General features: G+C 40.0%; 1 protein-coding gene across 1 annotated transcript in view; it reads left to right on the forward strand.

Moving 5' to 3' along the window:
- The first annotated feature begins 419 nt into the window (after positions 1-419).
- Positions 420-23,981, forward strand: part of ESCO1 (establishment of sister chromatid cohesion N-acetyltransferase 1) — a 38,061-nt gene continuing 14,499 nt past the window's right edge. The window contains exons 1-7 of the mRNA XM_081097469.1: positions 420-917; positions 4,221-4,323; positions 8,704-8,800; positions 9,035-11,138; positions 16,329-16,443; positions 17,237-17,297; positions 18,608-18,722. Of these exons, the coding sequence (XP_080953595.1) occupies positions 9,612-11,138; positions 16,329-16,443; positions 17,237-17,297; positions 18,608-18,722 (1,818 nt within the window). The 5' untranslated portion in view covers positions 420-917; positions 4,221-4,323; positions 8,704-8,800; positions 9,035-9,611. The remainder of the gene's footprint in view (positions 918-4,220; positions 4,324-8,703; positions 8,801-9,034; positions 11,139-16,328; positions 16,444-17,236; positions 17,298-18,607; positions 18,723-23,981) is intronic.

Raw genomic sequence — 23,981 nt, forward strand, 5'->3', positions numbered from 1 at the left:
TGTGCTCTGGTTTACAAGGGGGAACGTGTACAAGAAGGTGAAACTGTCATTTTTTGGAGGCGCTGGAGTGCAATGCAGGGGAAGGAAAGAGAAGGGTCAATTACCCTCCCCCCCCCTTTTCTTTACACTGGCCCATTAAGATTAAAAGGCATTTGCATTAGAGGTCGCAGGGAGCAGTCCCTACCACCGACAAAGGCCCCTGCGGCGACGCGTTTCCAGCACAAACTACCACCGCTGGGGGCGTGGGTGGCTTTATTCCAAGAGACGACCCCGAGAAGTGCAAGCGGCCACCGCCAGGGGGCGCAGCCGCTTCCCAGCGAGGCGCCCACCCGCGGTGCCCGCACGCGAGGCCTCCCACCGCGCCTGCGCCTGGGGTGGACGCCGGCTCGCCTTTCCCCCGACGCCCCGCCGTCCCGGCCGGAGTGAAAAACTGCGTGACACGCAGCGAGCGTGGCGGCCATCTTCGTCTTCGGGGCACGTCAGCTGAGCCCGTGCGAGCCGAGGAGGAGCGTTGCGCAAGCGCACCCAAGACAGTCGCAGGTAACTCCCATCTGACGGCCGAGGCGTCGCCGTCGTCGCCGGAAGTTTGGCGTTTCTGCGCCGCGGAGGAGACGGCGGTCCCGGCAGAAGCAGCTGAGTGTCTCCTGATACCCGGATGTGAGGCGGTCTGCCGGCTCGCGTTGGACCCTCGGCCAGGAGTGAGGAAGGTCCGCGAGCGTCCCGACCGCCCTGCCGCTGGCTGTCGTGCCGCCTGCGCCCTCATTTCCCTCTTGCCAGCCACTCGGAGAGCCGGACCGCTCGCCCCCACCTGTCCCACCCTGGGGTCTCGCCGCCTCGCACGCCTCTTCCTACTCCGCTGGTCCCGCTCCCGGAGCCCCTGAGAGGCAGCGGGCGGCTACGACGCGCCGGCGCCTGCGGTAAGCGAACAACCTGCGCGTCTCGGCTGCCCCGTCGCCGCTTCACCTGCTGCTGCTGTTTGCTGGGCGGTCCGCGGGAATGAGGGACCGCGGCCGAGGACGGGGCTAGGCTGGGGCTCCCCCGGCGGCCCCAGGTGGCGTGCAGCCATTGCGGCTGCGGGCGGCGACGGCGCCGGCCCGCAGGTAGCCCGGCCTCGTTTCCGCCCCCCGGTGACTTCCCTGCGCGGCGGTTCCTGCGGCGGCTGCCCGGCCCCGCCGCCAGCCGCTGGCCCCGCCGGGACCGCGAGCTCGCCTCTGCCGGCCGCCGGGCGGGCCTGGGGGCTGGTTCCCACGGTCTTTGGCCTGGGAGGGGGCGGGGGCCCCGGTCGGTGGGTGGTTCGGTTCGGAGATGAGGTCGGGGCACAGGTTAGACCTCCCTGGGTATAGGGGCCGTGGGGGCCGTGATGAGATTGATAGGGATAGATGCGACGAGAAGGGAATTGGTGCTCGACTTTTACCATTCATAAAATGATTTGACAGCGAGGGTTTGTTTTACTCGGGCAGAATGGGATAGCAGGTCCAAAGATTGGGAACTCTCCCGCTCCAGACTCCCAGCCTCTCGTCTCCCCCGACCCCCACCCCCACCCGTAAACGCGGAGTTCTGGACGCCCTGCGCTCACAGTGTGTTCCGGGAGAGGGGGAGGCGCCGCGGGGGCGGGGAAGGAGGTAAATCGTTGAGATTTGAGAAGTACGTACTTGTTTTCCGTAGCGCTCAGGTAGCTGAAATGGGGCACTTTCAGCAGGAAGTCATTGCAGCACACAGCATTTAAATGTGATCAAATCATATTTCAGTAAGTAAATTGCCCTTCGCTGAAACCAATAAAAGAATGCTACTTAGTGGAATGGTAAAATGTGGGTCTTGTTTTCCCCATCTAAGTTAATTTTTAAAAAAACGGGATGAAACACTGGTCAGTTTAAAACATCCTGGTTGCAGTGAACTTCTTTGCTGTAATTCACCCTTTCTTCTGATTTGGTCCTGGGTTTCTGTTTTACAAAGGGTGGCAACACCAATGGAACTTTTTTTAATTCGAGAAACTTGAAAATTCTCACCATGGAATTAGTTACAGGAATAGGATGAAAAGTGCTTTAAAAATGCTTAATTTGGAAGCTGCAAATTCAACTTTACAGCATGTGAGGAAATAAGAAAACTAACAGAAACACTCCTTTCAGGCAGAATGCAGTACTGTATTTATTCCTTAGGTCAGGTGTGTGCTTTGGAAATACCCTTTTTAGGACAAAACTTGCCCTGGCTTATGAGCTTCTGTCCACTTTAATCATTCCTGGCTGAGGAAAATATGCTGTCATTCCTCATTGATCAGCATTATAATTATGTAGTGAACAGTAATTTTTTTAACACCAGCCCCATACAAGATTTTCTGCTAGGCACCTTCTATACTAATAAAAGGGTAATATGCTAATTAGACCAGACAACTTCCCGATGTCCTTCTGGACAAAGCCAGGGTGGTGGGGCTGAGGCAGAGGCAGTTAGGGGGATCAGGCTGGCAGGCAGAGGAGCAGTTAGGGGGATCAGGCTGGCAGGCAGAGGAGCAGTTAGGGGCAGCAGGCAGGCAGGCAGAGGAGCAATTAGGGGCAGCAGACAGGCAGGCAGGTGAGCGGTTAGGAGCCAGTGGTCCCGGATTGCAAGAGGGATGGCTGACTGCCAGTTATCCCCTGAGGGGTCCCGGATTGGAGAGGATGCAGGCTGGGCTGAGGGACACCCCCCCATGCATGAATTTCGTGCACCGGGCCTCTAGTTTAAATACATAAACTATGCTTCCAGAAGAATTGAAAAAGGACCCTACTAAATAAATGCCATTAACTCCTTTCCTGGATGACCCTTTTCAGCTTGGTAATTTATTACAGGAAAAAAGTGTATTGTATAAAGAGGTGAATTTTTTAAAATATGTATTTTTATTCATTTCAGAGAGGAAGTGAGAAAGAGAGAATCATAAATGAGAGAGAATCAATGATCAGCTCCCTCCTGTATGCCCCGCACTGGGAATGGAGCTTGCAACCCCAGGCATGTGTCCTGACTGGGAATCAAACTGCAACCTCTTGGTTCATAGGTCCATGCTCAACCACTGAGCCACACCAGCTGGGCATGATTAACATTTGAGTACATTTTATTATAAAGTACTATGGGAAATTGGGCATACTCTTAAATTCTTTCTAACATGTGTCTTTTAAATATCTTTCTATTGTAAATGAAAATGTTATGGGTTTTCCGAAGTGATCATTTTATGTAAAGTTTGAATATTGTGGGGTTTTTTGGGCCCCAATATGATTTCATTAGGATTATAGTAATAAGCTCGCTATGGGTTGGGGGGGGCATTTTAGTTTGTTAACAGGTTAGAGAATGCATTTTTGTTTTTGATTGCAAGGTTTTATTTAATACTAAGGTGGTTATTAAGTTGTATAATGCTGGATTAGTGATGATTTAGCACGTTCGGCAAATTAAAGTAAAATTGTCCTTAGCATACCTGAACAGGTGATTGACAATTACTGTATATTTGTGTATTAATTTACCTCTTTTCTAAGGTAGGTGCCAACTGCCAAGTGTTTCTAAATAAAATATTTCTAAATATTTAGAAATTGAGAGGAAAAGAAGTACAGTCATGTAATTTATCAATTTAAAAATTAGGATTTTTAGTGCTAAAGTAATAAAGAAAATTAAGACAGTAATTTGGGTGGGCTTTGCTTCTCATTGTAGGTTGGGCTTGACACCTTATTTGGGATTTGGCTCAGTTCTATTTGTGTTTATTCTGGGGCCTAGGTTGAAAGGGCAGTGTCTACCTGGTGAAACTTGTCATAGTGATGGCAGAGGTAGAAGGAGGCAAGCTCAGTTGCACAAAGATATTTCAAACCTTTGTTTGCATAATTTCTGCTAACATTCTATTGGCCAAAACAGATAAGATGACCAAGGCATGGAGGCAGGGAAATATACTTTGCCCACCATGGGGCCAAAGTAAGGCATGTGGCCAAGCTTAGCATCAGTTGGGAAGGGAAATAAAATTCCTTTCAGGGAGGTGATTATTTTTGAAGAAAACCCATGTCTATTAAACAGTGTAAAATGAGATGGTGCCCGTATTGCAGCTGTGTGATGTTTTCCATATAATCATGAAAATTGTCATTAGGCCATTGTTTACTTAGTATTGCTTAGTCTAAGTTGTTCTAATATATCAGTTAATAGGAAATACTGTTTTTGTATTCTCATGTTTTTTAATAGATTGTTTTATCTTAGCTATAGACTTTTTTTTTTTAAAGATTAATTTACAAACAAACGGGAAGTTATTAGAAGCATCATTCATTAGAAGCATCACCAGTCAACTTAAAGAAAAAAGTGACATGTGATTTCCATTTCAGTAAGGTAAGTGATTTATACTTTTATAACTTGGTGCTTTCCAAGATGATTATTAGTGTATCAAATATACTTTGTATTTTCAGAGAGAAATTTTACTTACATTTTAATTTTTTGACAAGGTTATATGTTTACATAACAAAACATTAAGTGGATATATAGTGAAAAGTAAGCTTTTTTCTGCTGACACTTGCTCCCATAGTTCTTTTACATTTATATTATTATGTTATCACATTAGCCATCTCTCGTCTTTTTTTTTTCTGTGAATATAGTATGTATTAATTTTTGCTGTTTTTGGCCAATATTTTCCCCCAGTTTTGACTCTCTAACTTGGCTTTTGAATTTTGTGATAAGACTTGAAAGCCTTCCCCTCTCTGAAAATAAATATTATCTTGCGCACTGTTTTTATGGTTTAATTTTTTAAAAGTATATTTTATTGATTTTTTACAGAGAAGAAGGGAGAGGGATAGAGAGTTAGAAACATCGATGACAGAGAAACATCGATCAGCTGCCTCCTGCACACCCCCTACTGGGGATGTGCCCGCAACCAAGGTACATGCCCTTGACCGGAATCGAACCTGGGACCTTTCAGATCACAGGACGATGCTCTATCCACTGAGCCAAACCGGTTAGGACAGGGCTGGTTTAATTTTTAATGATTACATTTTTTCTGGACATCATCTCACTGTTTAAAAAAAATTGATTTTAGGGAGGGAGGGAGACAGAAAGAGAGAGAGAGAGGCATTGATATGGGAGAGATGCATCAATCAGTTGCCTTCTGGGATTGAACCCAGGACCTCTGGTGCACTGGATGACACTCCCAACCATCTGAGCCACACCAGCCAGGGCTGTTACCTCACTCTTAAACCAAAATTACCCAGATGGTTACCTGGTTGTCTTAACACCAATTGTTGAATAATCGTTTCTTTATTAATATGAAATTAATACCAACTTTATATGTACTAAATTTCCTTATGCATTTTGGGCCTGTTTTTGGAGTCTCTTTTCCATTAATCTCTTATTGATATGTTGGAGCTAAATTGTTAAATGTATTTCAATATCAGCAAGCACAAGTCTACACCCTATTTACTACTTTTTAAAAAATACATATTTTTATTTATTTCAGAGAGGAAGGGAGAGGGGGAGAGAGAGAGAGACATTAATGATGAGAGAGTATCATTGATTGGCTGCCTCCTGCATGCCCCCTTTTGGGGATCGAGCGCGCAACCCGGTTGGGCTCAGTGGAATAGAGTGTCAGCCTGCGGACTTGAAGGGTCCCGGATTCAATTTTGGTCAAGGACACCCCATTACTTTTTTTGATTTATGTATGTATTTTTGAAACTGGTATGTGATACTTTATTTTCTATATATCTCAGCTGATTATTATTTATTTAAAGCTTTTGATTTTGATGTTTACTTTTTACTTATTCACCATATTGAATCCACATACCTAATAGTTTTTCTATTGTTTTAAATTTTTTTTCTGCAAATAATAATTTTCTGCCTTTTAAATTTTTATTACTTCTCCTTGTTTGATTGTATCATCTCTGTAACACTGTTAAAAACTATTTGCTGAATTTAGTGAGCAACTTCTTGTGTCACCCTATATATCATGATACTTGCTTTTTTGGTTTATATACTCCAAAAGTTGATGGTACTAAGAAAGAAATATTTGAAAATATCCTTAGTACTTCAATTGCCAACTCATTGGCATGAGTAGAGAATCAAGAGTGGCTATACTAGTATATAGCCCTAGCCGGTTTGGCTCAGTGGATAGAGCGTCTGCGAACTGAAGGGCCTTGGGTTCAATTCTGGTAAAGGGCACATGACCAGGTAGCTGGCTCAATCCCCTTGTGGGGTGTGCAGGAGGCAGCCAATCAATGATTCTCTCTCATCATTGATGTTTCTCCTTCTCCCTCTCTGAAATCAATAAAAATATATATTAAAAAAAGAGTGCTATATAAAGTTCTATTTAATTATCTAATTTATTCATGTGAAAGTCAATAAGGGCATATCTATAATAATAAAAGCATAATATGCTAATTAGACGATGTCCCTCCAGACATCCTTTGGACGAAGCTGGGGCTGTGAGGGAAGCCTGGGTCCCAGGTGCTAAGGGAAGCCAGTGCTGGCAGCCAGGGGAAGGAAGGCCTACTCTTGCATGAATTTCGTGCATCGGGCCTCTACTATATATATTTACTTCTGAACTTTTAGTTTTAGGAAAATTTTTTGCATTCTTAATTGTTGTTAATTCTTTTTCTCTGTTTTCTAAAACCCCAAGTACTAGACTATTGGACAAGGTTAACATGACTTTTTCCTTATATCCTTAGTTGTAGGCCTTCTGTTCAGCTGGACTTCAGGCAGCTCTGAATGATGGTTGTTCTGTTGTAATCTTGATGTGGTTGTGGGAGGATTTGAGTACTGTGCTTACCTATGCCACTATCTTGACTGGTGTGTATGTGTATGTGTGTATGTGTATGTGTCTATGCTTACTGACTGTGGGCCTTATTGGTACTTTTTTAGGTCTTTTCTCTAGACTTGTCAAATTCATTAGAAAATAATCTTTCAGTTTTCTTTTTTTTTTTTTTGTAGAAGGCATAGGCTTGGCTGCTGTCCTCTAGGAGTCTCTGAGTAGGCAAAGAGGTTGAAGGGAGTGGGTTTTACCAATCAGTATATGAACTACTTATTTTCTTTGTTGTCACTTTGTTACTTATTGCTTTATCTGTGACTGTTGAACCCGCAGATGAAAAGCCTTTTGTTTTACTCTGACCAGAGATTTATACCTCCTGTCTTCGGGGAATGATGTAGGGCAGTCTCCTGGGTGCCTGTAACTGGAAAGGCAGTCTTGCAATATTTTAACTTTTTTTAAAAAAATATATATTTTATTGATTTTTTTACAGAGAGGAAGGGAGATGGATAGAGAGTTAGAAACAGTGTTGAGAGAGAAACATCAATCAGCTGCCTCCTGCACACCCCCTACTGGGGATGTGCCCGTAACTAAGGTACATGCCCTTGACCAGAATCAAACCTGGGACCCTTCAGTCCGCAGGCCAACGCTCTATCCACTGAGCCAAACCGGTTAGGGCATTTTAACTTTTTTTTAGTCCCATTTTTATCCCCATCTCCTATGGAGCCTGGCATTGCCAGGTCCTGGATCCTGAGGGATTCTGTGGTTTCTGTAGTTCTGCTGCTTATCATTTTCTCTTTTCCTTCGGATTTATGAGTTTGTCTTGTTTTATTCTAGTGTATTTTTAGTAGGTTTTACATGAGAATAAAGGTTAATGTGTGTTTAAATTTGCCTTTTTCTTAAAATATGGAGAAATCTCAGAAGTAACCTATTTTATTTTTGTGAATTTATTTTATTTTATTTATTTTTTTTAATATATTTTATTGATTCCTTACAGAGAGGAAGAGAGAGGGATAGAGAGTTAGAAACATCGATGAGAGAGAAACATCTATCAGCTGCCTCCTGCACACCTCCTACAGGGGATGTGCCTGCAACCAAGGTACATGCCCTTGACCGGAATCGAACCTGGGACCCCTCAGTCCGCAGGCGGACGCTCTATCCACTGAGCCAAACCGGTCAGGGCATTTGTGAATTGATTTTAGAGAGAGAGGAAGGGAGGGAGGGAGTGAAAGAGAAACATCAATGTGAGAGAGAAACACTGATTGGTTACCTCCTGTACATTTCTCCACTGGGGATTGAATCCACAATCTGGGTATGTGCCCTGACCAGGAATTGAACTTGAGACCCTTTGGTGCCAGGGATGAAGCTCCAACCAGCTCAGCCACACTGGCCAGGACTAAATATGCCTTTTTAACTGTCATTGTTTTTCTATGTATAGAGTTACTTATGCAGCACTGCTTTTCCTCACAATAGTATTTTATTTTACCAGTTTTTAAAAAAATACATTTTTATTGATTTTAAAAAGGAAGGGACAGAAAGAGAGACAGAAACATCAATGATGAGAGAGAACCACTGATCCTGCTGCAGGCCCCACACTGGGGATTGAGCCTGCAACTTAAGCATATGGCCCTACAGGGAACCGAACTGTGATTTCCTGGTTCATAGGTTGACGTTCAACCACTGAGCCATGCTGGCTGGGCCCACGTTACCAGTGTAACACATATGCACATTTAACTATTTCTTTTTTGTATTAAGACTTTTGTCCTGCAATATAGAATTGATACATGCTATTCTGTTAGATGCATGTAACATTGTTTACTTGATGTTAGAAATACTGAAATTATGCTGTGTATAAAGTAAGCTCTGAAGACTAATGTTAGGACAGGGTAAAATTATGGATTGTGATATTTGATGGGAGGTAAATGAATGATTACATTTTTTCTCTGTACCTTTTAAACATTTAAAAATACTTTTTCTTGTAGGTGCTATGTAATGTGTTGATATATAAGGAATGATTTTGTCAAATTTTCATGAGTTATGGTGGCTGAAAGATCAATTTTGTCTTGTGGGAACAGAAGTGTAAGTAACCCCAAGTAAATTAATTTTCATCATCTATGCATATTATGTAGGGCACATTATTGATTATTCATAAGAATGTACTTGGGATACTTTATTCTCTTAGCCTTAATTATACAGACTAAATAATTCAAAGGGAGAAGTTAGATTTTATGTAAATAAAGATTATTTCTGTATAGTATTAGCATTGCCATATTTCTTGGATTGTATACAATTTATTATTTTTTAATTTTTCAGAAATGGCAGCACAAAAGGAAATCTATGTTAATAAAATATTTTATTAAACGAAAGAAGTTATATAAGAACTTGAAACCAACAGACTCAGCAAATAAGGGAAGACATGTTTCAAATGAATCAAAGTGCAATATCGCTAGACTCCAGAAGAAAAAAGTTTTCAAAAACTTTGTCAAAACAGAGAGGTCAGTGATAAATAACTCCTCCAGTAATAGGGCTGACCTGAAATCCAATATTAAATGAAAAATTAACAAAACAGATTGAACCTGAATTAAGTATCTTTCACAAAAAGTTCTAAAAATATCAAATTAGAATTAAATTGTCTTCAAATTTCTATTGCCTTGCTCAAAGTAAAGCAGATGTCTTTTAGCCTTTATGCCAGCTTTTATCATATTCTAGGGATGACAGAAACCTTATTTGAAGCAAACTAGTATTTTTGTTGAAAATGTGTATCGGCATCAAAGTCATTTTTTAAGGTCTGCTCCTCAGTAATAATACTGGACATTCAGCATTCGCACCTACCAGGATACAAAAATTCTCTCAGAAGCCACTCAATAAAGGAGGACCTGATTCAGGAACAATGTCCATTCAGGAGAAATCAAAAGAAAATTCCTCCAATGTTATTAAAAAATGTGATGATAAGAATTTAGAAGCACAAATTCAAGGTTCTGGAAAGAATCTAGCAAAGAGATCAGGTCCAAAGCAAGCTATAAAGTCAATGGTTAAATCTTCTAGTGAAAGTAAAATAAATCAGCCTGAATTAGGGACATGTATGAGTACAAGGTCAGCAAAGGCAGCATCCAATGATGAAAAAGCTAGTAAGTCCATTAATAAAAATATGGTGACTCTGAAGGGACATTCTCAACAAGAATCTACAAAAAAGAAATCTCAGAAAATATCAGTGCATGAAACCCCTAAATCAAATGAACAGCCTAACCGGAGATCACAAAGACTACAGCAGCTTACGGAGGTTTCAACAAGGTCTCTGCGGAGTAGAGAAATCCAGGGTCAAGTTCAGGCAGTTAAACAGAGTTTGCCACCAGCAAGAAGAGAGTACTCTAGCAATACTCAGAATAAGTCTAATAAAGTTAAAACAAGTCAAAAACATGTGAAAAGAAAAGTACTGGAAATAAAATCTGACTCTAAAGAGGATGAAAATCCAGTTATTAATGAAGTAGTGAATTCCCCAAAAGGAAAAAAACGCAAAATAGAGCATCAGTCAACTTATATTTGTAGTTCTCAGTGCATAAAAGCATCTGAAAACTGTCTTCAGAAGAATATTAGAAAAGAGGAAACAAAATCCGTGCCTGTAACTTCTGAGATAAAAAGATCAAGTATGGCTACTACAGTGGTCTCTAAAAAAAATGAGATGAAGAAGTCCGTTCATTCACAAGTAAATACAAGTGCAAAACTCTCCAAAAGTTCACAGCCATCAGTGCCTGAACAAAGTATAGATAATGAGCAAGCAGGAAAGAATAAACGAGGTAGCATTCTCCAGCTCTGTGAAGAAATTGCTGGTGAAATCGAGTCAGATACTGTAGAGGTAAAAAAGGAATCTTTACAAACGGAAAGTGTAAAGGAGGAGAAGCCTGCAGAAATAAAATTGGAAAAGGCTGATAATGAAAGACAAATACTTCATCAGAAGGAAACAAATCAGGATGTTCAGTGTAATCGTTTCTTCCCCAGTAGAAAAACAAAGCCTGTGAAATGTGTACTAAATGGAATAAACAGCTCAACTAAAAAGAACTCCAACTGGACTAAAATTAAACTCTCAAAATTTAACTCTGTGCAGCAAAATAAGTTGGACTCTCAAGTTTCCCCTAAATTGGGCTTAGTACGAACTAGTTTTTCACTACCAGCATTAGAAATGCCTCATCCAGTGACTCAAAGTACATTTTTAGGGACAAAACCATATGATAAAAATACAGCTTGCCAGCAGGAAGAAATTAATTCTGAAGAAGTTAAAAGTAGTGATACTACAGTTGAAATGAATAAAGCCACAAAAAAAGCTCCTGAAAATTTTCATTTGGATAATCAGATAAAACCACTTCCTGACTCACCATTGGATAACCAGATGAAAGATTCTTTTGAATCAACACTAGATAAGGTAATCTATTTTTATTATGTACAATAGAATTGTCTGAGTACTTTTTAATAAGAAATAAGTGTTTATAATATATTTTATCTTAGGAATCATAAAAGACTGAAGAGTCATTTGTTTTATTAATCCAGTCTTGTGGTGAGTCTCACATTTACATGCATGTTTCATTATTTCCTCATTTTCAGTCTTTATTTTTTAAATATATTTTTATTGATTTCAGAGAGGAAGGGAGAAAGAGAGAGAGATAGAAACATCAATGATGAGAGAGAATCATTGATTGGCTGCCTCCTACATGCCCGCTACTGGGAATCGAGCCCAAACTCCGAATGTGCCCTTGTCTGGAATCAAACTTGGGGCCCGTCAGTCCTCAGGCCAACACTCTATCCATTGAACCAAACTGGCTAGGGCTCTTTCTTTTTTTTTTTTTTAATCTGAGCCATAAACCAGTTGAATTTTAGCTTTTCCTTTTCATTTAACATAGTGATATGTTTCATTTTTCCTGTTAATTGTAACCACAGAAACTATATTTCATAGTGACTAAACTATAGAATTTTAAGTTGGGCTAAATTCTTACCAAGCTGTTAAAATTAATTTCATCTGACACAAATCAGCCTGTTTTCTCCACTTAATAAAATTTAAAAATTAAAAATTTATGTCAGTAGGGTTTCCTTTGGTTTGCCATTTTGAACACTTGGCAAATAACATGTTTGAAAGATGTAAATATTTCAGTCTTTAGTCTTAAATTATAGTGGCTAAGAATTTTTATTTTAATCCTCACTTAAGGACATGCTTTTAAAAAAATTGATTTTAAAGAGACAGGACAGGAAAAGGGGGTGGGGGGGAGAGAGAAACATCAATGTGAGAATAAAACATTTATTGGTTGCTTCCTGCATGTGCCCGACCGAGGATGAAACTGACAACCTGGGTATATGCCCTGACCAGGAATCAAACCTGCGACCTTCTGTTGAATAGGACACAACACTCCAACCAATTGAGCCACACCAGCTAGGGTGTGGCTAAGAACTTTTAAAATGGAAAAGTAAATGAAAAACAGTGTAATAAAAAGAAACTTTCAATGAATTATCTAAGATGGTAGTTTTGAAACTTTATAAAAGCAGCTAAGCCCATTTCTTTCCAAATTAAATCATAGGTAAAATATCATGTAAAATCAGTGAGCAGAAATTTCATATATATAGAACCATGGAGCTCTGTACTACAGATTTTAAAACTCTGCTAATTTGTTTCAATTATTTAAATTTATAATGAGATAACTGAGCAATAGCAGAATGTGATTTAGGTCACATGTTTGGTGGCAAAAATAGGATTACAATCCAGATGTCCTGAATCTCAAGCCCAGCATTCTTTTTGTTTTTTTAATCCTCACCTGAGGATAGGTTTCTTGATTTTAGAGAGAGGAAGAGAGTGAGAGAGAAAGAGAAATATTAATATGGGAGAGAAACATCTATTGGTTGCTTCCCATATTTGCCTAGACGGGATGGAACCTGCAAACTAAGTATGTGCCCTGACCAGGAATTGAACCTGCAACCTTTTGGTGCATGGGATGACACTCAGCCAGCTGAGCCACCTGACCAGGACCCAGCATTCTTTCTATAGCAACATACTCTGAGCATTAAAAGATGATTTGAGGAAAAAAATTATGAATGGAGAAAAAAGTCAAGTCATCCTAATGTTTTGGGAGTGATTTAAAGCTTTCTTTGTAGGCATTTTGGTCTAGGAGCAAATTTGTGTGAGTGAGGAGCCTGGGCTTTATACCAGAAGCCATGAAAATATAGATCATTGTTTATTCTCATGGCGTAAAAATCAAAGTGAACTTAAAGAGAACAGACACTATATGATACTCTTAGATTTTATTTTCTGTACAAATGGAAATGAGAGCATCAATTAGAAGGTAATTATTCAAATAATGATAGTAATTAGAAGTAAATAGTGAGTTGGTAGTATTAGTAGTAAGTGTGGCTGCTTGTAGAGATGGGTTGGCTTTCTATTCAGGGTGTTTTGTCAGCAAACATAGCTTGTACTCCAGGGTTGCTGGAGAGTGTCTTCTACTCCTTGATGCAGAAATACCTGTCAAAACTTGAAAGGAGACAGTTTAAAGAGAATATATTGAAGAATAAGAAATATTCATTTTTTTGGACTAAACTGTACTAGAATAGAGATACTCACTTAGACCACAGTGTTATTGCTTTTATTAAAATGTGCTTTGGATTTATATAGTCCCTCTGTCTTGAGAAACATTATGAGAAACAGTCCTATGAAACATGTGCTTAAAAATTTTATTTATATTTGAAAATTCTTGAATATTTCAAGCATTCTCAGTATCACAAAGACTAACATTACATTACTTTCTATCACCTAAATTTGACAAAAATTAACATTTTATTGAATTTGTGTCCTTTAAAATAAGAAAAATGCATTACAGAGTTAAATACAGCCGTGGGCAAACTGTGGCCCGCAGGCTGGATCCGGCCTGTTTGAAATGAATAAAACTAAAAAAAAAAAAAGACCGTACCCTTTTATGTAATGATGTTTACTTTGAATTTATATTAGTTCACACAAACACTCCATCCATGCTTTTGTTCTGGCCCTCTGGTCCAGTTTAAGAACCCATTGTGGCCCTCGAGTCAAAAAGTTTGTCCACCCCTGGTTAAATACCTCCTCTTCTTTCCATTTCACCTGTCTTCTTAGAGTTGGTGTAGATTTTTCTTTTTATGATTTTACTGTGTATGTTTATCCGTAAAGAATACTCAGCACTATTTGTGTTTTAAATGTTTACATAAATGCTAACAGTTTGCATGTATATGAAAATGTGAAACAAATCTTACATCATTTGAAAACTTTTTCTATGGGTGCCCGTAATTTGCTCTTGTATGCAGTGTTAGTCTCAGCTGTACTGAAATGATGATTTGATAAGTTTAAGCATCTCATCTAATGGGCCTTCAGTGAATTCTTTGGGCTGAATTTAAATTATTTGTGCTATATGGATTGTAAATCTCAGTTATTTTATAATTTGTTTAAAACCATTAACTTTAACTAACTTCCTTTTAATGAAGATTAATTGGTAATATTGGTCTTGTTTTTAATTTTTCTGACTCTTCAATGAAAAAAAGTTCATCTTTTTCAAAAACATGTTAAAAAAAATGTTGCACATTCATTGTAACAATCTCAGTACAGATAGATATACACATGCTCAGAAAGTTAACTCTTTTCCTTTTTATTTCCATTTCTCTGAGATAGCCAATGTTGATAGAGATTGGAGTTTTTTCTTTTGGAAGGTATTGAGTATCTGCTTTGACAAGGTTCTGACTCAGGGACTCTTAGGGATACAGAGATAAATATAATGATCTTTGCTCTTAAGAATTATAGGAGATGAACCAAAAACATTCAAAATAGGAAGTGATATGGGCATGAATAGGTAGATATGAAGTAGATGGAAAATTATTCCAAATTTGGGGGAAGGGAATGGGAAAGCTTGAAAAAGGCTTTGTGGAGGAGGTTAATATTTAAGTAATGAGTTGAGTGTATACAGGAAGAAAGGTGTTCTAGATTAGCACTGTCCAGTAGAAATATAATAACCACATATATCTTTTAAATTTTTCTGATAGCTTTAAAAAAGAAGAGAAACTGGTAAAATTATTATATTTTATTTATTCTGTCATCCTATCTAATAAAGAGGGAATATGCTAATTGACCCTCATGTGGTTGCAAAGATGGCAGCACTCACGTCCAATAAGGAGGGAATATGCTAATTGACTGCCCCACCCTCAAAGGTGGCTGCGCCCACAGCCACAAGATGGCGGCACTCAGTCCCCTCAGCTCCGCTGGGGCGGCAGATGCACGTGCCTGCCTCCAGAGTCCCCTAGTCCCCTCAGCCCCCAGCTGCCCAGGGCCAGCCCGAGGCACAGGCAACCCTCAGATGGTGGCTGCCCAGCTTCCCAGGGCTGGTCCGAGGTGCAGGTAACCAGGGCCGGCTGAGGCTTGTGCTGCCGGCAGTGGCAGTAGCAGAGGTGTGATGGGTCGTTGTTTTCCCCTGATCGCTGGGCCACCTCCCGCCCCTGAGCGCTCCCATACTGTGAGAGGGGGAAGGCTGGGCTGAGGGATCCCCTCCTCCAGTGCATGAATTTTCATGCACTGGGCCTCTAGTCTATATATATAAAAGGCTAATATGCAAAGTGTCCCCTTGGGAGTTTGACCGGGAGACTGGGAGTTTGATTGCTTGCTGTGATGCACACTGACCACCAGGGGGCAGACGCTCAATGCGGGAACTGCCGAGCTGCAATGACTTGGCAGCGGTGGTTCTTGGGTGACGCACCCTGAAACCAGAGAGGAGGGAGCCTGATTCCTCACGGCGGTGTGGGGGGGTGGGGGGGTGGTGTGAGATTCCACCTTCGGCCATGGGTTATGTTGTTGCTGGGGCTCTGTTGGCCCCAAATCTGGTTTACTGCATACTTTGCAGTGTGCCCTCTCGCACTCCAGGACCCCTCAGGGTATGTCGGAGAGCTGGTTTTGGCCCGATCCCCGCAGGCCAGGCTGAGGGACCCCACCCCACCTGCCGGAGGGGCCCCAACTCCGCAGATGCTGGGGAGGGACTGCGGGAGGTTGGCTCCAGGGTGTGTCTGGCCCATCTTGCCCAGTCCTGCCCTGCTGGCCACCTTCTAATTAATTTCCTTTCAATGTGCATGAATCTGTGCACCGGGTCCCTAGTATAAATATACTATCATTTTGACATGCAATCAGTTTTAAAAATTGTGATATTTTGCCTTTCTTGTAGTAACTGTAAAAAATCCAGTGTGTGATTTACATTTATAACATCTTGAGTCAGTCTACTAACTGCATTTTAAGAGCTTAATAGTCAAATGTGGCAGTGGCTACTGTATTGGGCAAGGTTTAGGTAGGTAAAACTCAGAAAAAATATTGAGCCAGGCAAATATGGAATATACTGTGGGAGAAGTAAGTTTTTCAGTGTAGCATGAAGGCAAATAATGGGAGCTGATGCTGGCAGGATAGCTTGTGGGGAGGTCATGAAGAGACTTTTAAGGCATGTCTAGATGAATTACTTCAAATAAAAAGAATTATCTTAAATTTTCTTAGTATGCTAAGATTCACTAAAAGAGTTTTAGTATAAGACTAAAAGATTGATATAAAGGCACATATTAACATTTTGAATTATGTGTTCAGAATTTCAGCCTGCATTTGGAATCTAAACTGGAAAATAATCTAGTAGAAAATAACACTACTGCTTCAACTCTGCTCAGTCAAGCAAAAATTGATACAGGGGACAGTAAATTTCCAGGTAACACTTTGAAAATATTCCTTGGCTTTCACAATGTTCAGAGACTTTATTTTTAATGTCAGTATAACAGGAAACCATATGTACTACCAGGTAGGCCTGTTAAACCCTTCTTAACCATTGCTTACTTATGTTTTTCAAAAGTGTGATCACTACCATAATTGCTTTTTTTTTTTAATCATAATTGCTTTTATTGATTGACTTGTTTAAAGAACTTAGGTGTGATTCTTTGACTCCCTCCCAAAAATTGTTTTATTTTAAATCTTTTGTTTTGTTTGTGACTTACTCTCTGGAGAAATGGTACCTAATGAATTGGCCGCTTCCTGCATGCCCCCTACTGGGGATTGAGCAACCTAGGCTTGTGCCCTAACAGGGAATTGAACCGAGTCAAACTGACCTCTTGGTTCATAAGTTGACACTTAACCAGCCAGCCACACTGGATGAGCCAGAGCCTACAATTTCTTTAAACAAAAATGTTTTCATTTATTTCCATTTCGAGGTTATATAATTATGCAGACATTAAGCAATTTCCTGTGTTGTTCAGTTCTAGTACTTGGTAAAACTAGAGGCATACTGTTAATTTACCATTAGATCTCTTTGCGGCTCTGCACAGCCTTTCTGCCTTTTCTCTGAAGAGTAATTTCTAGAAAGGGGACTCTAATTTTATCAAATGGTCTTTAATAAAAATAAAGCATGTAATATATTGAGCTTTTTTTCTTCTGTGAATGATTTTTTAACTATTAGATGGATAGCTAGTATAAAGCTTAATACATAACCCATCTTGATTAAATTACAGGTTCAACTCCCAAACAGCACAATATACTCAATAATCAAACATCTAAGACCAGTGATAACAGGTAAGATGTTAGTTTAATATAAGTGTAAATATAACAACAGCTAAAAGATAAACTGAAGCATATTAAAAAATTTAAGTTTATTTGAGCAAAACCAGTTAGAATTGAGCAGCATTTAATCTAGCAGATAGAAAGGAGCTTTGAGGAGCTGTACAAAATGACTTTTATAGGCAGAGGAAGTGGGAACAAGGAAGTTATATTGGCAGAAAAAAGGAGTGTTGGTTATTGCAGAGCTACTTTCTGTAGGGGATGGCTGGGGTATATTAGGCAGATTACCTAACTAGTGCTGGTCAAGTGATTACAGATTGATTGGCTTAAAATTGTATTTCTAGGAGAGCCAAAACTGTATTTAAGCTTCTATTTGATGACTTGGCGCTTAGGATAAGGGACTCCATTTTGGGTCTGCTGTCCTGTTTTTTACAGAATTTGATTTTAACCTGTAAGTTTTGAGTGTGGGAGATTTTTCCCTAACAAGTTATGCTTATAAACCCTTAGTTTTTCACATAGAAAGACAGTGATATTCACAAATTTCTATTCATTATATCTTTTTTTTCTATGCTTATATATGCTATTTTATTCCTTTTGTTTTTTTAGTTAATGTATTTGGGGCTTCTTTTACTATCTTACCTTCTTTTAAAATCTACATTAGATTTTGTTCCTTATTTAACACTTCATTTTATAGACATTTTGGTTGTTTCCAGTTTATCTCTATTAAAAAAAAGTCCTGTGAGAAGCATATATAACTTTGCCCACTATGTGACTTATATCTAGGATAAATTTCATAGCCAGAGGACTTAACCTGCATTGCCACATTTCCCTCCAAAGTGGAGCAAGTGTTTGAAAAAGCTCCTTTCCTCAAATCCCTCAAAATGCTGGATATTATCAACATGTAAAAGTTTTAAAGTAGATCAGAAGCTTTTTGTTTTGTTTTTAATATAATTAAATTAAACCTGACTTATTTTACTTTATAGCAGCGGTCACCAGCCTGTGGTCCACGGACCACCAAGGTTCGCGACCACTGCTTTAGAAATTACTGAAAACAGTGTTTAGGACAAACTGTAGTGACTCAGATGGCTAAAACTATAAAACTTATTGAAACTATAGTAGGTGCTGCAGTTTTTGTTTATTTGTTGAAACTTAATAGTGTTCTTGGTTTTCCATTCCTGATTTTTAAAATGTTAAGTTTTTTTCTCCTTGGAGTTGAAATTTGTCAGTGTTGCATAGAAAATAAGTTATTTTTTTCCTTTCAATAATTTGAAGTGATACAGATCTATAACATTTACTAGTTTGTTTTTGTTTTTGTTTTTTTAAAGGGAAACACCACCAAATCATTCTTGGCCCAAATGTAATACCCATTTGGAGATAACAATTCCAAAGGATTTGAAATTAAAAGAAGCAGAGAAAGTTGATGAAAAGCAGTTGATCATAGTAAGTATATAACTTGACCTTTTTGGTAAAGTATTGTCATAAACATTTTATTTATGCACATTGTTAAAGAATAAATTCATTCTCTTTTTCTAAAGAGCCTCTTTTTTTGTCACTGTAAGTCTTCATTATGGAAATATTCCTGATATCATTACAAATTCCCCCCCTCCCCATCCTCAAATAGTGAGTCTATCATAATAAAGAATAAAATTTAAATTTGCCCTGGCCGAGCGACTCTGTTGGTTGGAGCATTGTCACGTACACCAAAAGGTTGTGGTTTCAATTCTCAGTCAGAGCACATACCTAGGTTGTGGGTTCAATCCCTGGTCAGGGTGCATATGAGGGGTAACTGATCAATATTTCTCTCTCGCCGAAACCGGTTTGGCTCAGTGGATAGAGCGTCGGCCTGCGGACTGCAAGGTCCCAGGTTCGATTCCGGTCAAGGGCATGTACCTGGGGTTGCGGGCACATCCCCGGTGGGGGATGTGCAGGAGGCGGCTGATCGATGTTTCTCTCTCATCGATGTTTCTGACTCTCTGTCTCTCTCCCTTCCTCTCTGTAAAAAATCAATTAAAAAAAAAAAGAAAAAGAATATTTCTCTCTCACATCAATGTTTCTCTGTGTTACTGTCTTTCCCTCTCCGTCCTCTCTCTAAACATATCCTCTGGAGAGATTAAAAACAAATTCAAATTTATATATTTCTTTTTTCTTCTTAATGAAGTGTGTGCCTTTGTTTTTATAAATTTTATTGATTTCAGAGAGGAAGGGAAAGAGAGAGAGAAATAGAAACATCAAAGAGAGAATCACTGAACGGCTGCTCCTGCATGCCCCTAGGGATCGAGCCTGCAACCTGGGCATGTGTCCAGACTGGGAATTGAACTGTGACCTCCTGGTTCATAGGTTAACGCTCAACCTCTGAGTCACACCAGTGGGCTGTATTTCTAGTTTGATTTATAACATACTGATACTTTATATTTATTACTTTCTGAAATATAGCACTTGATCTGTCTTTTAGTAGTTAGTTTAAATATTAAAACATGGAGCTTAATACATAAAATGATTTTCAAAATACCTACATTTTAGCACATTATACATTATAATTTTACAACTACATTTTACAGGAAGATAAACCAATAGTTAACTTGAAATAGAACATGGGTACTTTATTTTATTTTTTTAAAAATTGTTTCTTTTAAAAATATTTTTATTGATTTCAGAGAGGAAGGGAGAGGGAGAGAGATAGAAACATCAATGATGAGATGCACATCCCCTACTGGGGATCGAGCCTGCAATCCCGGCATGTACCCTTGACTGGAATTGAGCCTGGGACCCTTCAGTCCGCAGGCCAACGCTCTATCCACTGAGCCAAACCAGCTGGGGCAGAACATGGGTACTTTACAATTTGGTTATAAGGTGGAAAAGAGGGAGATATTTTGATTGACTAAAGATATAATTTGAACAAGTGAGCACTATATAAATGAAATTAAGGGACTCACAATAATAGTAACATTTAATGTACTTTCAGTCAACATAATCAATAGGATTTTTGGGGATTGGATGATTGAGTCTAAGTTTAATACAGTAGCAGTGGCAGTGGCGGGAGCTTCTCCTGCCTCCACAGCAGCGCTAAGGATGTCCGACTGACGGCTTAGGCCCACTCCCTGCCTAAGCTGTCAGTTGGACATCTCCTGAGGGCTCCTGGACTGGGAAAAGGCACAGGCCAGGCTGAGGGGACCCCCCCACCCCGAGTGCACGAATTTCGTGCACCGGGCCTCTAGTATATATATATAAAAGGCTAATATGCTAAGTGTTCTTCCCACTGTCTAACTGGTCCCTATGATGTGCACTGACCACCAGAGGGCAGATGCTCAACATAGCTGCTGTGACGCACACTTGCCATTTATAGAGCAGTGGCCGCGTGGACCTGGCTGACAAAGCAACACTCGGCTTCCCCTAAGTGGGACACAGGCCCTGCCACCACCCAGAGCGATAGCCCACCAAATCACAGGCGACACTGCCAAGACCCCATGGCCAGCCCGGAATGTTGCTTTGGGCACTGGGTAATGACGTCATGTAGCAACACCCAGCTTTCTCTCCCTAGCGACTAGCCTCCTTGCAGTTTCTTCAGCCCAGGAACACAACTTGCTTTATACCCAGATGGAAACATTTACACTTTTTTAAAAAAATATATATTTTATTGATTTTTTACAGAGAGGAAGGGAGAGAGATGGAAACATCGATGGGAGAGAAACATCGATCGGCCGCCTCCTGCACATCTCCCACTGGGGATGTGCCCACAACCCAGGTACATGCCCTTGACCGGAATCGAACCTGGGACCCCTCAGCCCGCAGGCCGACGCTCTATCCACTGAGCCAAACCGGTTTCGGCAACATTTACACTTTAACCAATGTCTGTGAAGTGTTTTCCTGTGCCTCATCTCATTTGATCCTCACAGAAGTCCTAGAGTAGGTAGATAGGAAACTCGGTGGAATCCTATTTTCTTTTCAATAGCCGGAAAATGGAGATTTAGAAAGCTTAGAAACGACCCGATTGAAAAGAAGTAAGAAATCTTGGACCTTGAAAATGACTTCAGGTTTTCTCACTGCACAGACTATAGTCAAACACTGCTGCAGTTAAATATTTTACCCTTTGTTCTCCCTGCGTGATCTACAATAATAATCTGTTTCATGCTGATATTTACTGCTATGCTGCTGACAATTACCTGAAAGAGAAGTTGAGGTGCTTCACTGGGCTAGAAAAAGTTTAGCTAAATCAGAAAGCAGGTCTAATTAAGCAAGTTTATTCTATATCTATAAAAGGCTAAGTTGACTCGTGCATGCATGATACATGTAAAGCTTTCACTGGTGCCAGTTGCATGCGTGTGTTTCGATCTGTCATTGTCGATTGTGAATTTGGTTGACACTTCTATTATAGAGAAAGGGCGAATAGCAATATTAACACATTGCGGGCAGAACCCGAGCATTCTTGTGTTTTCATACTACACAGTGTTTTACATAAATGTTAAAGACATGCCTTAAAATTGCCCATTTCATTTTGAAGTTATTTATTACATGTTCTTACAAGCTAATATCTTTTTTTTTTTAAAATATATTTTATTGATTTTTTTACAGAGAGGAAGGGAGAGAAATAGAGAGTTAGAAACATCGGTGAGAGAGAAACATCGATCAGCTGCCTCCTGCACATCTCCTACTGGGGATGTGCCCGCAACCCAGGTACATGCCCTTGACCGGAATTGAACCTGGGACCCTTCAGTCCGCAGGCCGACGCTCTATCCACTGAGCCAAACCGGTTTCGGCAAGCTAATATCTTTTTAAAGTATGATACTTTGTAAAACCTTTTTTGTACTCGTTCAGTAGAAACTTATCTGGCCACTGGGTAAAGCTAGCAATAAAACTGGTGCGCAGTGTGTTAAAATATTTCTTCTAATTATTTTCCTTTCAATGTGCATGAATTTGTGCACCGGGCCACTAGTAATTTAATAATATTTTTGTTGTCAAGTCAGTATGCTAGTGAAACAGGATTAGACAAGTAGAACCTAAGGCTGTACTGTCCACATCTGGCTTTGAGAATTGGAAATGTGCCTGTAAGTGTAAATATACTTAATTTCAAAGATGGGTACCAAAAAAAAAAAAATTAAGCCCTAGCTGGTTTGGCTCAGTTGATAAAAGCGTCAGCTTGCGGACTGAAGGGTCCCAGGTTCGATTCCGGTCAAGGGCACGTACCTCAATTGCAGGCTCCTCCCCGGCCTGGCCCTGGTCAGGGCTCCTGCAAGAGGCAACCAGTCAATGTGTTTCTCTCACATCAGTATTTCTCTGTCTTTCCTTCTCCCACTCTCTCTAAAAATCAATGGACAAATATCCTTGGGTGAGGATTAAAAAAAAAGGTTTTCAAAAAAAGGAATGCAAAATATAGCACTAATAGGTTTTTTAAATATCTAATACATGATGAAATTATAATATTCAGGATATGTTTTGTTAAATTAATCACCTGGGCCCTGGCCGGCTTGGCTCAGTGGATAGAGCGTCGGTCTGTGGACTGAAGGGTCATCACCTGTTTGCTTTTACATTCTTTTTCTTTTAAATTTTATTTTATTGTTGACAGTATTACAGATGTCTCCCATTTTCTCCCTTTTTGCCCCCTTCCACCCAACTCCCACTGTACCCCAGGCCTTCACCATGTTATTGTTTGTGTCCAGGGGTTATGCATATATGCATATATATTCTTTGGTTAATCTCCTCTTGTCCCCTCCCCGCAAACCCCCACCATAATAAAGTGTGTTATTCTGTTCCATGCATCCATACCTCTGGACCTGTTTTGTTCATCAGTTTATTTTGTTCTTTAGATTCTACTTATAAGTGAGATCATGTGATATTTGTTTTTCTCTAACTGGCCTATTTCCCTTAGCATAATAGTCTCCAGGTCCATCCATGCTGTCTCAAAGGGTAAGAGATCCTTCTTTTTTATAGCTGCATAGTATTCTATTGTGTAAATGTACCATAGCTTTTTTATCCACTCATCTAGTGATGGGCACTTGGGATGTCTTTAGATCTTAGCTATTGTAAATAACACTGCTCTCAACATAGGGGTGCATATATTCTTTCTGATAGGTGTTTTGGGATTCTTAGGATATATTCCCAGTAGTGAGATTGCTGGGTCAAATGGCAGATCCATTTTTAATTTTTTGAGGAAGCTCCATACTGATTTCCACAGTGGCTGTACCAGTCTGCCTTTCTATCAGCAGTGTACTCGGGCTTCCTTTTCTCCACATCCTTGCCAGCAGGAATGAGGTGATAACTCATTGTAGTGTTAATTTGCATCTCTCTGATGATTAGTGATGTTGAGCATTTCTTCATGTGTCTATTGGCAATCTGTATATCCTCTTTGGAGAAGTGTCTATTCAGGTCCTTTGCCCATCTTTTAATTGGATTGTCTTCCTGGTGTTGATGGTTATGAGTTCTTTGTATATTTTGGAAATTAAATCCTTATCAGATGTATCATTGGTGAATGTGTTCTCCTATTGAGTAGTTTCCCTTTTCATTTTGTTGATGGTTTCTTTTGCTGTGCAGAAGCTTTTTAGTTTGATGTAGTTCTATTTGTTAATTTTTTCCTTTGTTTCCCTGGCCCTAGGCCAGTGGTTCTTTACCTTCTGGCCCTTTAGATACAGTTCCTCATGTTGTGACCCAACCATACAGTTATTTTTGTTGCTACTTCATAACTGTAATGTTGCTACTGTTATGAAT

The sequence above is a fragment of the Myotis nattereri genome, assembly GCF_964212035.1.
Source record: "Myotis nattereri genome assembly, chromosome: 8".
Taxonomy (NCBI): domain Eukaryota; kingdom Metazoa; phylum Chordata; class Mammalia; order Chiroptera; family Vespertilionidae; genus Myotis; species Myotis nattereri.